The sequence below is a fragment of the Pseudophryne corroboree genome, chromosome 4 (genome assembly GCF_028390025.1).
Source record: "Pseudophryne corroboree isolate aPseCor3 chromosome 4, aPseCor3.hap2, whole genome shotgun sequence".
NCBI classification, from domain to species: domain Eukaryota; kingdom Metazoa; phylum Chordata; class Amphibia; order Anura; family Myobatrachidae; genus Pseudophryne; species Pseudophryne corroboree.
In genome coordinates, this window is record NC_086447.1 from 433,745,011 (window position 1) to 433,763,813 (window position 18,803).

An 18,803-nucleotide genomic window follows, 5' to 3' on the forward strand; every position below is an offset into this window, starting at 1 on the left:
AAGGTCGAAATGAGTTTTTCTAATTTTTTTGGACTTTTTCATACTTGACGATCCACGTGGACTACAATTGGGAACGGTAACTTGTGCAGAGTGCAGCGTCAGCGGGGCGAGGAACCTTGCCCGAAGCATGGCAAACGAAGCGAGCCATGCGAGGGGACATGGTGCACTAATTGGGGGTTCCCCGACACTTTACGAAGAAAACAACGCCCAAAAAAAAGTAAAAAAAAATGTCGCCCTTTTGACCCAGTACATGTTGACCTAATGACCATGTTGACCTATTGTCCCTGTCGACCTAATGCATGTCGACTTTCCATGGTCGACATAATGACTGTCGACCTAAGTTGAGTCAACCCAACGACTCATACACGGCAGAAACCAAAGGTTATGTGTCATTGTAAGGAGTAAGGAATAGATGATAGTATAAGTAAGGAAAGGGTAAGCACATGAGGGTAGAGGGCCCTATTCGTGAGAGCTTCCATGCCAAATAATTATTATATTACTAAAATATGATCTAAAAATACTATAAAAAATATACTATAAACAAATGACAAAAATAAGATTTTAAACCTACCGGTAAATCTTTTTCTCGTAGTCCGTAGAGGATGCTGGGACTCCGTAAGGACCATGGGGATAGACGGGCTCCGCAGGAGACATGGGAACTTTAAGAAAGACTTTGACTCTGGGTGTGCACTGGCTCCTCCCTCTATGCCCCTCCTCCAGACCTCAGTTTGAGAAACTGTGCCCAGAGGAGACGGACAGTACAAGGAAAAGATTTTTGCAATCCAAGGGCAAGATTCATACCAGCCACATCAATCACACCGTATAACTTGTGGTATACTATCTAGTTAACAGTATGAAGAACAACATATCATCGGCCCAAAACCGATGAAACTATAACATAACCCTTATGTAAGCAATAACTATATACAAGTCTTGCAGAAGTAGTCCGCACTTGGGACGGGCGCCCAGCATCCTCTACGGACTACGAGAAAAAGATTTACCGGTAGGTTTAAAATCTTATTTTCTCTAACGTCCTAGAGGATGCTGGGACTACGTAAGGACCATGGGGATTATACCAAAGCACCCAAACGGGCGGGAGAGTGCGGATGACTCTGCAGCACCGATTGAGCAAACAGGAGGTCCTCCTCAGCCAGGGTATCAAACTTATAGAACTTTGCAAAGGTGTTTGACCCCGACCAAGTAGCAGCTCGGCACAGCTGTAGTGCCGAGACCCCTCGGGCAGCCGTCCAAGACGAGCCCACCTTCCTAGTGGAATGGGCCTTAACCGATTTCGGTAACGGCAATCCTGCCGTAGAATGCGCCTGCTGAATCGTGTTACAGATCCAGCGAGAAATAGTCTGCTTTGAAGCAGGGCAGCCAACCTTGTTGGCTGCATACAGGACAAACAGTGCTTCTGTTTTTCTGATCCTAGCCGTTCTGGCCACGTAAATTTTCAAAGCCCTGACCACATCAAGGGACTCGGAATCCTCCAAGTCACGTGTAGCCACAGGCACTACAATAGGTTGGTTCATATGAAAGGATGAGACCACCTTAGGTAGGAATTGAGGACGGGTCCGCAACTCCGCTCTATCCATATGGAAAACCAGATAGGGGCTTTTATGTGATCAAGCCGCCAATTCCGACACTCGCCTAGCCGAAGCCAAGGCTAACAACATGACCACCTTCCAAGTGAGATATTTCAACTCCACTGTTTTGAGTGGTTCAAACCAATGTGACTTAAGGAAACTTAAGACCACGTTAAGGTCCCAGGGCGCCACCGGAGGTACAAAAGGAGGCTGAATATGCAGTACTCCCTTCACAAATGTCTGTACTTCAGGTAAAGAGGCCAATTCCTTTTGAAAGAAAATGGATAAGGCCGAAATCTGAACTTTAATGGAGCCTTCCTGGCCTCACACCAAGAAACATATTTTCGCCATATTCGGTGATAATGTTTAGACGTCACGTCCTTCCTAGCTTTTATTAGCGTAGGAATGACCTCATCCGGAATACCTTTTTCCGCTAGGATCCGGCGTTCAACCTCCATGCCGTCAAACGCAGCCGCGGTAAGTCTTGGAACAAACAGGGACCTTGTTGTAACAGGTCCTGCCTGAGAGGAAGAGGCTACGGATCTTCTGTGAGCATTTCTTGCAGATCCGGATACCAGGTCCTTCGTGGCCAATCTGGAACAATGAGAATTGTTCTCACTCCTCTTTTTCTTATTATCCTCAACACCTTGGGTATGAGAGGAAGAGGAGGAAACACATATACCGACTGGAACACCCATGGTGTCACTAGGGCGTCCACAGCTACCGCCTGAGGGTCTCTTGACCTGGCGCGATACCTTTGTAGCTTTTTGTTGAGACGGGATGCCATCATGTCTATTTGGGGTAGTCCCCACCGACTTGCAATCTGCGCGAAGACTTCCTGATGAAGTTCCCACTCTCCCGAATGCAGATCGTGTCTGCTGAGGAAGTCTGCTTCCCAGTTGTCCACTCCCGGAATGAACACTGCTGACAGAGTGCTTACATGATTCTCCGCCCAGCGAAGAATTCTGGTGGCTTCCGCCATTGCCACTCTGCTCCTTGTGCCGCCTTGGCGGTTTACATGAGCTACTGCGGTGATGTTGTCTGACTGGATCAGAACTGGTCGATTGCGAAGTAAGATCTCCGCTTGACGTAGGGTGTTGTATATGGCCCTTAGTTCCAGGATGTTGATGTGAAGACAAGTCTCTTGACTTGACCAAAGTCCTTGGAAATTTATTCCCTGTGTGACTGCTCCCCAACCACTGAGGCTCGCGTCCGTGGTCACCAGGATCCAGTCCTGAATGCCGAACCTGCGGCCCTCTAGAAGGTGAGCACTGTTTAGCCACCACAGGAGAGATACTCTGGCCCTGGGGGACAGGGTGATCCGCTGATGCAATTGCAGATGCGACCCGGACCATTTGTCCAATAGGTCCCATTGGAAAGTCCTTGCATGGAATCTGCCGTATGGAATGGCTTCGTATGTTGCCACCATCTTTCCCAGAACTTGAGTGCAATGATGTACTGACACTTGTTTTGCTTTCAACAGGTTCATGACTAGAGTCATGAGTTCCTGCGCTTTTTCCGTCGGAAGAAAAACCCTTTTCTGGTCTGTGTCCAGAATCATGCCCAAGAAGGAGTTGTAGGATTCAGCTGCGACTTTGGAATATTGAGAATCCAGCCGTGTCGCTGTAACACATTCAGTGAAAGTGATACGCTGTTCAGCAACTTCTCCCGTGATCTCGTTTTTATGAGGAGATCGTCCAAGTACGGGATAATTGTGACACCCTGCTTGCGCAGGAGCGCCATAATTTCCGTCATTACCTTGGTGAAAATTCTCGGGGCCGTGGAAAGCCCAAACGGCAACGTCTGAAATTGGTAATGACAATCCTGTATCGCAAATCTCAGGTACGCCTGATGAGGAGGATATATGGGGACATATATCCTCATACATCCTTTATGTCCAGAGATACCAAAAAATCTCCCCCTTCTAGGCTGGCTATGACCGCTCTGAGTGATTCCATTTTGAACTTGAACCGTTTTAAGTAAAGGTACTGGGATTTTAAATTTAAAATGGGTCTGACCGAACCGTCCGGTTTCGGAACCACAAACAGAATTGAGTAGTACCCCTGCCCTCTTTGTTTCGGTAGGGCCGATTTGAAAAACCGGCGAGGAGGCACTTCTTCGAATTCCAGCTTGTAACCCTGGGAAACTATTTCTATTGCCAATGGATCCACCTGTGAGTGGACCCAGACGTGGCTGAACAGTCGAAGACGTGCCCCCACAGGCGCTGACTCCCTCAGGGGAGCCCCAGCGTCATTCGGTGGATTTTGCAGAGGCCGGGGAGGACTTCTGTTCTTGGGAACTAGCTGTGTTATGCAGCTTTTTCCCTCTGCCCTTACCTCTGGCAAGAAAGGACGATCCACGTGCTCTCTTGCTTTTATTGGAACGAAAGGACTGCATTTGATAATGAGGCGCTTTCTTAGATTGTGAGGGAATACATGGCAAAAAATTTGATTTACCTGCCGTAGCCGTGGAGACGAGGTCCAAGAGTCCCTCTCCAAACAATTCCTCACCCTTGTAAGGCAACAACTCCATATGTCTCTTGGAGTCTGCATCATCAGTCCACTGTCGGGTCCATAAGACACGCCTAGCAGAAATAGACATAGCGTTTATCCTGGAACCCAGTAAACTAATGTCTCTTTGAGCATCCCTCATATACAAGACCGCATCTTTTATATGCCCTAGGGTCAATAAAATGGTATCCTTATCAAGAGTCTCAATATCCGTTGATAAGGAATCTGTCCATGCTGCTACAGCACTACAAACCCAGGCCGACGCAATAGCCGGTCTGAGTAACGTACCAGAATGTGTGTAAATGGACTTCAGGGTAACCTCCTTCTTGCGGTCAGCAAGATCCTTGAGGGTAACCGTATCTTGGGATGGAAGCGCTATCTTTTTTGATAAGCGCGTCAAGGCCTTGTCCACCCTAGGGGAGGATTCCCACCGTATCCTGTCCTGCGACGGGAAAGGATACGCTGTTAGGATCCTTTTGGGAATCTGCAGTTTTTTGTCTGGAGTTTCCCACGCTTTTTCACATACTTCGTTCAGCTCATGTGAGGAGGGAAAGGAGACCTCAGGTTTCTTTCCTTTATACATGTGCACCCTCGTGTCAGGGACAGGGGGTTCCTCAGTGATATGCAACACATCTTTTATTGCGATAATCATATATCGAATACCTTTAGCCACCTTTGGCTGTAATTTTGTATCATCGTAATCGACACTGGAGTCTGAATCCGTGTCGGTATCTGTGTCAACTATTTGGGATAGTGGACGCTTCTGAGATCCCGAAGGTCCCGGCGACAGAGGGACAGGCATGGGTTGACTCCCTGACTGTGCCCCAGCTTCGGCTTTGTCTAGCCTTTTGTGCAATAAATTAACATTTGCACTTAAAACATTCCACATATCCATCGAGTCCGGCGTCGGCACCGCCGACGGAGACCTAACATTCATAAACTCCCCCTCCTCCTTAGGTGAGCCCTCGGCCTCAGACATGTCGACACACACGTACCGACACACCATACATACACAGGGAAGCTCTTTTCTGAAGACAGGTTCCCCACCAGGCCCTTTGGAGAGACAGAGAGAGAGTATGCCAACACACACCCCAGCGCTATATGACCCAGGAATAACACAGTAAATTAATGTTTACCCAGCAGCGCTGTTTTATGTATCTGCGCCAATTATGTGCCCCCCCTCTACTTTAAAACCCTCTGTCACCGTGTGTCAAGCAGGGGAGAGTCCGGGGAGCTTTCTCTCAGCGGTGCTGTGGAGAAAAAATGGCGCTGGTGAGTACTGAGGGAGAAGCCCCGCCCCCTCGGCGGCGGGCTTCTGTCCCGCTCAATTTTTTCAATACATGGCGGGGGGGCTCTTTTTATACATGTACAGTGCCCAGCTGTACATGTATATATACATCTGAGCCATAAGAGAGGTTTATATTGCTGCCCAGGGCGCCCGCCCCTGCGCCCTTACAGTGACCGGAGTGTGTGAGGTGAAGGGGAGCAATGGCGCACAGCTGCAGTGCTGTGCGTTACCTCAGTGAAGATCCAAGTGTCTTCTGCCGCCTCAGATGGGTCTTTTCCTCACATACTCACCCGGCTTCTTTCTTCCGGCTCTGCGAGGAGGACGGCGGCGCGGCTCTAGGACGGATGGCGAGGGTGAGACCTGCGTACCGATCCCTCTGGAGCTAATGGTGTCCAGTAGCCTAAGAAACAGAGCCCTGAACTCAGAGAAGTGGGTCTGTTTCTCTCTCCTCAGTCCCTCGATGCAGGGAGTCTGTTGCCAGCAGGCTCCCTGAAAATAAAAAACCTAACAAAAATGCTTTCTTACAGGAAACTCAGGAGAGCTCCTGAAATGCACCCAGTCTCCACTGGGCACAGTATCAAACTGAGGTCTGGAGGAGGGGCATAGAGGGAGGAGCCAGTGCACACCCAGAGTCAAAGTCTTTCTTAAAGTGCCCATGTCTCCTGCGGAGCCCGTCTATCCCCATGGTCCTTACGGAGTCCCAGCATCCTCTAGGACGTTAGAGAAAACACATACTGTACTAAACAGAAGTAAGTGTAAACACAGACCTGTGGATGGTGGGCTTTGGATGACGTCTGAAAGGTTATAGCCTCCAGAGCTGTCTGATCGCTTCCTTGGTTTCCTTTTGGATCTTGTTTTAGCTTTCTTGAAAAGTGTTTCCCTAAATATAACAATTAATATTCTTTTTACGCAAAAATAAATGCACGTTCTAGTAGATCCAAGAAGATGCTTGTCAAAATACTGTTTACTAGAGTCACCAGTGAACATTACCAAGCCTCAAGCAAGTAATGTCCCTCTGAGTCATGGAGTTAGGCTAAGGGTAATATAGCAATCGATTACCACACTCCCACACTGTGAAAGTAATCAATTCAACTAGCTTTCCCATCACCGTAGAAACCATATATTTCTTATCATTTAGACAGCAAGGGGCTCCACGCTCAATACTGCAGCAGCACAACATATTAACAATGAAAGTTGAAGAATTTGAGTGGGGATGAATCAATATAGAGAGATTGATAAGATTACGGAGAATGACGTACAGCATTTTAAAACATTCACCACTGACATGTTATAAGAGACCATAACTGAACTGTTAAAATACTTGCAATTGTGTATTACAATGCCAGAAAATACAAGGTGATAGTAGGGTGATCCTATGCTAAAAGTCAACACTGTTCAATGTGTCTTTTACATATATCTTGTGGTATTGGTAGATATTCAAGAGAGTAGCTTTACAGATATCAATTAGTAAGCACAGAGAATGCACAGGATGTCATTTTGGAATGAAACTTACGGAGTAGTTTGTTCAGAGAAACAGTCATCCCCAGCAGACATGACACGGTCGCCATCTTCCAACTCTAAGGTGCTAATATCTGGTCCATCCAAGTATGGTGTGATCAGTCTCTTGTCCATGGCAGGGATCTCACATTTATTTAAAAAAGTTAAAAAAAACAGCTTAGACTGGCAACACCGTAAAATAGCTTCATTAGAAATGCAAGAAATAAAAATACACTAGAGGCCAACAGTTTAGCATCTCCAACTCATTTATCAGGGTCTGCTATGTCAGGTCGACAGAGACTATGCAGACATGACCACAATGTCAACTGAGAACACGACATCGACAGTTCCCGATAATCAAGTTTTCAGGTATGCTGAATGTAAACATTTTCATGTTGACATTTTAACCATGTCATCAGTATGACTGCATACAGTTTATCACTATTCAGTAAGAAATAATGTATTTAAAATAAATGTTTAAAGCTGAATCCCCTTGGACAAATTAAATCTCCTTCCATCAAATTAGTAGAAGAACCACCAGATTTCAGTGACAAACACAGACTTGTTAGACTATAAGAAAAAAGTTAGGAAACCACTGCTCTAAAATAACAGAAAGCCACAGTGAGCGATGTGGAGAGCCCAGCGCACTCAGAGGGGCATATGTAATAGGGTCCGAGTTTGCCAGAGATTGCCGCTTTAAAAAAACATCAGAGTTCGTCCGGTATCCCTCATCTCCAGCAAACTCAGATTCAATTACATATGCCCTAAAGCAGTGATTGGGAACATTTGGCACTCCAGCTGTTGTGGAACTACACATCCCAGCATTCCCTGCTACAGTTTTGCTATTTGGCTACTTGCTATTATCTCAAATTCACACCTAAAGAACAATCCCTACTATCCTTACCATTCTTCTATAAGATTCCGCCAGGTCCTTAAGCACATCATCACTCAGTACATCCAAAGACCTACACATGATAAAAGGTTATTAAATAAAATACATAAAAATCTAGAAATTATTACATTTGTCCTGAAGAAATAAAAAAAAATTAACTGTAGACTTAAAAACACGTAACACATTATAATTATGTATACAGGCATATATTGTACAGATAGATGTCTATTTGGATTGCATCTCAATACTGTACATAATATGGGTGTATATTGTATGTACACATACAGTACATGTATAAACACACATACAGTTGTGTCCTCATACATCTTGCCTCAATACGCCACGCATCGGGAGATGCCTGACGTGAGTGAGCTCACAAGGTCCTGTTAGCGTCGGCTGTCTTTTTTGCCGGAAATGTGTCTAATTCACATTGCTATGCAAATACGATGAACAAGCAGACTCTGCTGACTCTAAAATCATATGTTTCATGCCTATATTCTGTTTGCGACTGCGCCTGTATCTGCTACGTTAAGGTGTTTCTCTAGTAAAACACTGTAGCGTTGCATTTCGGATGCATATACAGCCACAGTTGCACACAGAATAAAAGGCATGCTGCATATCATTTTAATCAGCTTGTGCAAACTATTATAAGTTAAATGGGTTATCACTTTTGGGCAAACTCCCTTCTTTGTAACCACCACCAATGAATTGAGGTGATGGGATACAGTTAATTTGCCGGCTGTTGGGATCCCGGTGGTCAGGATACTAACGCCGGAATCCCGGCAGCTGACAATGCAGACAACCGGAGTCCTGGCGAACAGGGGCTATTCCCACTCACCCATAGAGTGGAAATAGAACCTGTGGCGAGCGCAGCAAGCCACTAAGCCCGCAGCATGGCGAGTGCAGCAAACCCGCAAGGGGACTCTTTGCGTTCGCCCCGCTGCCGGCATTCTGGCGGGTGGGATGCCGCTGTCGGGATACTGACAGCGCCATCCCGTCCACCGGGAATACGCATGTATTCCGATGTAAATTGTCAGTAAGAAACTCCAAGCCCATGCGGGGAATGTAATAGGGTGTCAGAATCAGAAAGTGAAAGATTCTGTGAGAGTTCTCCTGTTTTTTTTTTAACCAAATAAATGAATTTACCATGTAAATGATTGCCACGTTAAAAAACTCTCACTTTCTGATTCTCACACCCTGTTACAATTCCCCCTATATGTTACAGTCCTGAATGTCTTTTGGCTTGAGTGGAAGTACACCTAGGGATAAGGGTCTCATGCTGCAATATAATGCCCTGTCGAAACCTCTTAATACTTTGCTGCATGTTAATACTCTCAGTAGAAGTACAGTATTTGCTGTCTTCTAACTGGTCCTGTGCATATTTCATTTCAAATATGTTGCTGGGAAGACAGTACTACGCCAGTGATGACACCACTACAGTAGCTTCCATCTCTACTGCCTAACCTATAATGCAGTAAATGTCATACTGGCTTCATACTGGCTTCCCCATCTTGATGAATAGTCTCTGGCAGATGTTTATTAAGCATGTTGTCATTCTCCACGTGTAGGGCATTTTGTGCTGCACCAGACATTTATTTTTTCAGACAGCTTATCTATGGGTCAAAATGACAAACATTCAAAATGTCAACAATCAAATGGACGACAGGCACAAAATGTTGACATTCAAAATGCAGTCAGTTGAAATTTATGTTAGTATTTGTCACTAATATCTTATTATGGATTAATAGAAAATAAAATGGAAGCTGTTATGAAGTCATTGCATGAACATTACTAGTTTTAGAAATGAAGATATAATATAAAATGAGAAACCGCTCATCTCTCTCTTATGGAATATGGTAGGATTGATACCAAGGGCCGAACTCAATTAACCATAAGTTGGCCGTGAAATGCTTAACGCAGGTTAAATAACAAACATTAAGTGTAAGTAAAATATAGGTAACTTTTTTAACATTTGTTAATAATTGACAAGCAACATTTTCCAGCGAGCTGTACTTCTCATTGAAAATATGCTCATTCAATGCAGAATTCTATTCTATTAGGGATAAATGGACATGGGATATGGTAAGCATTAACACTATTCTATTAGGGATAAATGGACATGGGATATGGTAAGCATTAACGCTATTCTATTAGGGATAAATGGACATGGGATATGGTAAGTATTAATGCAGGTTTTTGTGCGCACATCAGCCTGGTGCAAGTTCAATATAAAAATCCTTACTTTCATAATTTTTTTTATCAAAGTAAATTAGTAAACCTGATCTATTGGAGACTGTAGAGTACGGAAATATACATTTAAGTGATCATTTTTATTTGGTTTTTAAGGTTTTAAAACAGTTGCTTTTGCTGCCAGCCTGCATAAAATTAATGGCACACCTTGCATTAATTGCACAACAGTAAGGGGATAAATGATTCATTTGATTTGAAAACATGTTAGTTGATTTAACATGTGTTTATTCTTTATTTGTGCAGTTTAGTAGAGATAAATTGAATATCTATTTTTTGTTCCAGTAAGTGATTATTATGTTGGCTGTTTGCGTTACCCTCCTGATGTAAACTACAGTGGAATCAAAGAAGATGACTGGGATACCATTTCCACACTTAATGCAAGTAAGCTAACACACTGCACAACCCTGGTCAGTGTAATAAGTTACCCCAGCAACCACCACTTGTTAGCTAGACTGCCCTTAACCACACCAGAACCCACCCAGGGCATAGCACCAATCAGTTGCAACCCAGAACATACCCTGCCACATAAACACCAACACCTTGCTAGCCAGACCACCAATAGTTACCATAGCACCCATCACTAACATAGCACCCAATCCAAGTGGGCCTATCACCTATCACTCATTTGTCACCTAAGCTCTCAACCTCTTGCTAGCTAGACTGCCTTTAGTGACCAAGCAACCACAACTTGCTAACTAGACCACCCTTCACTCACTAGCAACCCAAACATACCCTTGCCAACCTAGCACCTACGCCTTCCATGTTATATGAATGAATCCATAATAGATTGTTAGCAGCAAATACAAATACTGTATAACATACAACTATCAACATTTTATACCATGTCGACATTTTACTTATCAAAATGTACCATGCCAATATTATGCTGTCGACATTTTAAATGTTGACATTTTCACTGTCAACATTTCATGCCAGCACCCTTTTCTGTAAATGGCTGAACGTTTTATTTACAGCAAGGAGCTTGTAACAGGGTGATAGAAGTAATAAATTACTGCCTAACCTGTAAATGGCCATTCATATACATCAGACTGAGGTGTAACAGGGAAGGGTTGAAATAATATGCAGAAGAGGAAAAATACATGAACTGTTTGTTTAACTGTGTGGTACAGATAGAAAACTATCACAGGATGTTATACAATAGGAAAATCCAAGAAAATAATAAACTAGGGGCTGCCATATCCCTATTCAGTTTTCTACTAACCCGTAGCTCCATTTATCCAGACACCGCTTGGAAACCATGTGCAGTGCAGGGAGCTTTGGCCTGATGGAGACATGAGTCCCTCAGGAGCAAGGAGTACGGAAGAACCAACTTTTATATCAAGATAAAGTGTAGTTGCCAAAATCAACACCTTGCAGTGAAAGGATTCAAGGACAGCATAAACAAATCATTTAACAAGTGAGAAATATTAAATTAAAACTGTCCTATGGGAATACTGCCATGTAGGATACAGACACTTATGTAGTCCAAACAATTGTGAAAACATCCAAACTAAAGCCAAAGACTGTAAACATCAGTGTGTTGGTGGATTAATTTATTCAAAACAGCATATACAGTAGAACCCTATTCCACTCTGATTTTTTCTTCTTTTCAATGTCCCCTTACTGTATTCAAGTCTCCATAAATGTCTTATTTACTATCCTTTCCCTGGTCTTCCCTTTTTATTCCCATAATTCTTGCTACCCATCTGCTCCATGGATGGATCGACAACTTGTAGATCTCAAGTGGCAATGATGGTGGTTATGTTTACTATGTTCTTTTTGTGTTTTTATTCTGGGGCTATTTTTTTTTCCTCCTTTTAAATTTTGGTTGTATTTATACTCCACTCAAATTTTAAGTGGATATAATTGGAGCAGTCTTTTCTAACATCTTTATTTTTCTTTTTTCATATCATGCTCATACTCCAACCCTCATAGTCATACAATTATGCTCATGTTTGTTGTTCCAGTGTTCTATAAAATGTCTCAAAGATGTCTCTTTACGGGTCTGTACTTGGAATGAGATATTTCTCAACCTCTACAGCATTTTTCATTTTGTATTACCTCATTTTACAGCTATTCCTCCAGTTTCTATTCACTGTATTACTGTATTGAGCTTTAATAAAAAAATATATTTGAAAAAAAAACCAGCATATTAAAAAAATGGGGTAAATGTACCTTGCTTCCAATAGTGCTGCCATGTTTAATCCTATAAACTGCAAGCAGGAAAGTTTGAGCTGGTCAGCATTGTACAAAGCAGCAAATTCCAGTAATTCAGCCGCATTCTTCAGAGTAACTGGGGGAAGGAAAGAACAAAAACACATTTACATTATAATAGGGAACTATGAAACCAAAATCCAATTTGAGTTATATATATAGAAATCAATGGTCTTTGTTTGCGATGGTCTATTGTGCATGTATAGGACTATAGTAAAATGGTGTGGCACCCACTGCGCATGCACAAAACTCCAGGAAAATTACCACTGCGACATTTACCCGGTGATTTTTCAGGGCTGCCATAGAACCACTGGTGTCTGAAGAGGGGAGTACTGAAAAAAGGTGCAGCATGTCCGCGGTGGGCCCCCATGGACCTGTGTATACAGCACACATTGCACACATTATAGATACGCCACAACGCAGACTCCATGAGGCCATGGACTCCAGTTGTCAACAAAACACTGTGCAGGCTGGTGGTGGTTCCATAATAGTGTGTTATGTGGCATGGGTTGGGTACACCAGAACATGTCATTGTCCGGTAACTGCTACGCTGCAGTGCTTGGTGACAATTTGCAGCGCTTCATGGACTTCATGTACCCCCACAACGTTGGAATATTCCAGCAGGATAATGCACCATTTGGTTATAGAAGCATTTCCGACTAAAGGGTGTTTGCCATCACGTTCACCTGACATCAACACAATTGAGCATTTATGAGACATGGTGGAGTGGTCCATTCACACCCAAGATCCTAAACCTACAAATATCAGGAAGCTGTGGGATGCTATCCAGACGGCATGGGTCAACAACTCTCCAGAAGTCTTCTGTTCAGTTGTGGAATCAATGCACATCAAGTTGCTACACTTTGCCGGGATAGAGAGGGTCCTACCCATAATAGGCACTCATCCCATGACTTTTGGCACTTCAGTGTATATTTTATTAACTTTCATATAGCACCAAAATACTTTATTGTGCTTTACAATATTTATTTTTGTGGAGGGGTATATTAATAAAAGATTAGTCGAGTTGAATGCAGTAAGTTTGTGCAGAGTTTATATCAGTGCAAGTTCAAAGCACTCATACAGACGTGTCCTCATACATCTTGCCTCAATACACCATGTGGCAGGAGATGCCTGGCGTGAGTCAGCCGGTAGCTCCCAGGCAGCTCTGCTAACATTGGGCGTCTTCTTTTGTTGAAAATGCGTCTTATTCGCATTGCTATGTGACTGTATCCGCATACAAAATGCTACATTACAGTGATTTCCAGGAATACACTAACGCAGCATTTCATATGCAGATACAGCTGCAGTCACACACAGAATATAGGCATGCAACATATCATTTTAATCAACATAAGCTGCTTCTGCATCCTATTCGCATAGCAATGCGACTTAAACGGAAACAATTGCACATAAAGACGTTATGCGCCTATAGAGTCACACCACTTGAAGGGCTGTTTATCGTGACTGCAGCAAGGATGTAGGAGGACACATCTGTACCAATATAGGAGGAACCTCTGCACTATACTGTAGTTAATAAGATGGATCGAAGAAATATATAAATATTGATTGATTGATTGATTGATTGTAGCAATGCAATATCTTCAATTTGAGGAGGTGATTAATAGACAGTTAAAAAGTTCACAGTCAATAGGTGGACACCATAGGGTCGACAGGGTCAAAAGGTTGACATGAAAAAGGTTGACATGTTTTTTAGGGTTTTTCATGTTTTTACGTTTGCTCAATTTGCTATCCAGGTCAAAAACTATTACATTTAGTAAACTTATGGCGAGCGAAGCGGAGCAGATCACCAAGCCCGATGCGTGGCGAGCGAACGCATTTCAACAAATTTACTATCCATGTGACAAACTATTACCCTTAGTAACCTTGTGGCGAGCACAGCGGAGTGAGCCACTGAGCCCAAACCGTGGCTCAACAAATTTGGGTACAACATTTTAAAAACACAAGATAACCCAAAAAATGTTTTGGTGTCGACCTTTTGTCCCTGTCGATCCTATTGTGTAGACCTAATGACTGCCTATCTTATTAATGTCTATCTTCTCTATCACACCCTCAATTTGCACTTGTTAAATCGGTTACTTTGTACTGTCTGATATCTGCAGACAGTCTGCAATTAATATGTTTCCAGGTTGGCTGACAAGGGTCATTAATATATGACTTAGATTGTTATACTTACTGGCCATTATATTATTATAGAGATAACTCTTTTGCAAAAAATGAATCATAAAACTGAGAATTACAATGGCAGTATTAAGAATGTCAAGTGTTAAACATCCAGTATTTGCAAATAAAGCTGCAGCAAGAGAGACAGCATAAAGCATTGCGATATAAAGTATTATATTATCAGAAGGAAAACATGGGTATGTGAAATATCTATAGCTCTATAAAATTGACATTTATAAAGATGTAGTGAGACTATGGGGGAATTCAAATGTTTGAAAAGTCAGTTTGGTGTCTGTTTTTTCCTATCTAATACACAGGAAAAAAAGACACCCAACCGACTAAACATTTGAATTCCCCCCTATGAAACAGTCTCCTTGGCAGTTGAGAATTTACTCAATGTTGATTAAAGTTAAAAGTTTTTTTTAGTCCAGACACATCACCCATTAACAAAAGATTTCCATTCCAGGCACAGGAACCTGCATTCCCACACAAAACCAAGAAAATGTGTGGTTTATTGCAATGTATACTGTATGCACACAACAGTTCTTTAATCAGTTCACATTACAAATAAAAGGTCTTTGCTCCCCAATTGTAAATGTCATAAAGATCACAAACAGAACAGTGTGTACGTAAGGGTTATCGTTCTGGCTCTAGGAGCACTGCGTTCACGTTTGCCAAGCACTGCACAGCAAACAGGCGGCATTAGATGTCATCTTTTATCATATTTCCTCCCAGCCAGATAACACGATGCTCTGTGCTAATTTGGTGTGGTCACTGTTGCTTAGAGGCGTTACTCTCTAGCCACCCACAAACTGCGTAAGTAACATGAGTAATGGAGCTGACCAGCTGTTCCCCATGCAAAAAAAAAATGGTATTATTCAAATATGCAGTAACTGGGGCTGGCTCCGTTGATTGCCTCTGTAATGGCAATACACTCATGGCAAACATATCATTCTCTGCCACCAATATAATCATTGTTGGCTTTCATAGGACAACAGTAAAAAATACAGCACATTCTAAATATCAGCAGTTTCAAATGCACCTTTATTCTCATCAATGTCCTCTGAGTGCCTACATGTTCTGTGCACTGGAGAATAAGGGGCCCAATGCATGTTTAATAAGTTGTCCACTCAACCCATATGTATACACACAATATCACGCCTATGCATATGGTTGCATTACTCCTAGATGTGTTCTTATGTGAGGGTGTAATAATGTCAGATTCTAGTTGTTCTTAGATAAACTACCAGGTCACAAAACTCTACATAACCAAGAGGTGCTGAGACTTTTCATTTTTGTGGAATGTTAAAACCACGCAAATCTGCATGTATAGTAGGGCCAGGGGGTATGGTGCTAAAGCTGTGGTTAGTTATACAATATTTTCTGTGTTTTATAGTTAAAAAAACTGTTTGGTTGTTACTTTGCTTTTCAAGTATAGGGGGTCATTCCGAGTTGTTCGCTCGTTGCCGATTTTCGCTATATTGCGATTAGTCGCTTACTGCGCATGCGCAAGATTCGCAGAGCGCATGCGCTTAGTTATTTTACTCAAAAGTTAGGTATTTTACACACGGCATAACGAGGATTTTTCATCGTTCTGGTGATCGTACTGTGATTGACAGGAAGTGGGTGTTTCTGGGCGGAAACTTGCCGTTTTCTGGGCGTGTGCGAAAAAACGCTCGCGTTTCTGGGAGAAACGCGGGAGTGTCTGAAGAAACAGGGGAGTGTCTGGGCGAACGCTGGGTGTGTTTGTGACGTCAAACCAGGAACGAAACTGACTGAACTGATCGCAGTGGCTGAGTAAGTCTGGAGCTACTCAGAAACTGCTAAGAATTTTTGATTCGCAATTCTGCTAATCTTTCGTTCGCAATTCTGCTAAGCTAAGATACACTCCCAGAGGGCGGCGGCTTAGCGTGTGCAATGCTGCTAAAAGCAGCTAGCGAGCGAACAACTCGGAATGAGGGCCATAATGTAAATATTTGTTACAGTTCCGACCGAGAAGATCTGACACTTCAGTATTTAGTAGCAGGCCGTTTCCGCCCCTTTCCCCTCCCATTCCGACAATTCATTTCCACCCACTCTTATGGGCGAAAATGAATGGTCGTAAACGGCCCATATTCTACAGCGTCGGGGTCGAAAACACATGGATGAGCAGAGATTCCGCTCATCCGTGTGTTTTTCCACTTTCCGCCCTGTCAGAACTTCCGACCATAATTGAATACTCCCCTTAGTACTTTCCACCAACAAGGGGAGGACTTAGAGTGCAGATATTGAATATTCAGGGCATTAATGGTAAAATGAAGCACTCCTTATTCTAACACAAGTATGGAATGTTTACACAAAGCATGTATTGAGAAACAAAGTTTTTCTATGATCCGGAGTGGTCATACCACGCCTCATATCTTGTGGGGTCTATATACTTCTTGCCAAAAGTGTACACTACAAATTCTTGCATCTTAAACATGTTAATGTTTATGAATTGATTATGTATACTGATTACTTGCATGTGATGGGTACCCAAAGGGACAGATTGGCCACAGGGCTCGCCTGGAAGATTACTGGTAGGCTGACGTGTCTCTGGGGCCTGCTTTGTGTGTTGTCATGTGGACCCACCCCCACATGACAAGCAGCCCGCCACACTCATTACACTGCAATGTCCCCATTCATTCTATTATTCTATTATTAACATTTTACAGGGCCAGTGTTAGTTCCCAATCCGAACCTGGTCTCCTAATCCCTACCTTTAACCTATTAAGAGGAAATTGCTACTATGTCCATGGGTCTCACCCTGATCTGCAGTACAGCTCCAGTGCCAAGCACCAGATGAACCACAATCACTTGCAAAATGCAACAGTAGCTGCTGGTGAGTACTGCTATGTGCCTCAATGCAGGGTGAATCACAAAAGGATTTACCGGTAGGTAATTAAAATCCTATTTTCTCTTACGTCCTACAGGATGCTGGGGTCCATTTTAGTACCATGGGGATGTACCAAAGCTCCCAGTACGGGCGGGAAAGTGCTAATGTTCCTGACCAAACTGAAGGTCGTCAGCAGCCAAGGTGTCAAACCTGTAAAACTTAGCAAATGTGTTTGCCACTGACCAAGTAGCTGCTCGGCAAATTTGCAACGCCGAGACACCCCGGGGCAGCCGCCCAGGAAGAACCCACTTTCCTTGTAGAGTGGGCCTTTACCGAACTCGGTAACGGCAATCCTGCTGTGGAATAAGCGTGCTGAATGGTACCTCTGATCCAGCGCGCAATAGTCTACTTAGAAGCAGGACCCCCAATCTTGTTGGGGTCATAGAGGACAAACAAAGATTCTGTTTTCCTTATCCGAGCCGTTCTTGCAACATAAGTCCTCAACGCTCTGACGATATCCAAGGACTTTTGAAACGGCTGAGGTGTCAGAAGCCACTGGCACCACCACAGGTTGGTTGATATGGAAATAAGACACAACCTTTGGAAGAAAATGCTGACGCTTCCGCAGTTCAGCTCTATCTTCATGAAAAATCAAATAAGGGCTCTTGTGTGACAGAGCTCCTAATTCAGACTCTCGTCTGCCTGAGGCCAAGGCCAACAGCATGACCACTTTCCAAGTGAGAAACTTCAACTCTACCTCTTGTAGAGGCTCAAACCAGTCCGATTTAAGGAACTGCAACACCACATTAAGATCCCATGGCGCCGTAGGAGGCACAAAGGGAGGTTGGATGCGCAGAACCCCCTTCACGAACGTCTGGACCTCAGGAAGGGAAGGCAACTGTTTCTGAAAGAAAATGGACAAAGCCGAAATTTGGACCTTGATAGACCCTAATTTCAAGCCAGCATCCACACCCGCCTGTAGAAATAGGAGAAGACATCCTAATTTAAACTCCACCGCAGGAGACTTCTTGGATTCACATCAAGATACATATTTTCTCCAAATACGATGGTAATGCTGAAGCAGGTCCTCGTGAAGAGGAAGAGGCTGAGGATCTTCCAGTAATAACTCCTGAAGATCTGGATACCAAGCCCTCCTTGGCCAGTCTGGAGCAATGAGAATTGTTCGAACCCTTGTTCTTCTGATGATCTTGAGAACTTTTGGTATTAGTGGAAGTGGAGGGAACAGATACACAGACTGAAACACAACAAGCTGTCATTGATGTTAAAGGAGGCAATACACGGTATTAAGAACTGGGGTATGTCAACTTTTGATCAGGGTGATTTGGGTAGATTCTGTTGTCATTATGATTTAAAAAGAGTAAACACAGTTGTTTGACAATAAATGGCTTCACCCAACCACTAACCATGAGTGAAAGGAAAGTTTGTGAGTTATCATTCATATTCTCTGACAAATGGCCAGAAAAATCACAAATTCTGGTAGGGTATGTAAACTTATGAGCACAACTGTATT

The 18,803-nt window shown here is 43.3% G+C and overlaps 1 protein-coding gene across 5 annotated transcripts in view; it reads right to left on the reverse strand.

Annotated features, from left to right (window-relative positions):
• The window catches only part of IBTK (inhibitor of Bruton tyrosine kinase), a 325,853-nt gene that overhangs the window by 110,166 nt on the left and 196,884 nt on the right, over positions 1-18,803 (reverse strand). For all 5 annotated transcript variants that reach the window (XR_010176005.1, XM_063916884.1, XM_063916885.1 and 2 more), the window contains 4 exons: positions 12,199-12,316; positions 7,786-7,846; positions 6,898-7,025; positions 6,152-6,264 (listed from right to left, as the gene is read on the reverse strand). Coding sequence is in view for 4 of the 5 variants with exons in the window: in XM_063916884.1 (XP_063772954.1) it covers positions 6,152-6,264; positions 6,898-7,025; positions 7,786-7,846; positions 12,199-12,316 (420 nt within the window). In the remaining variant the exon portion in view is untranslated. The remainder of the gene's footprint in view (positions 1-6,151; positions 6,265-6,897; positions 7,026-7,785; positions 7,847-12,198; positions 12,317-18,803) is intronic.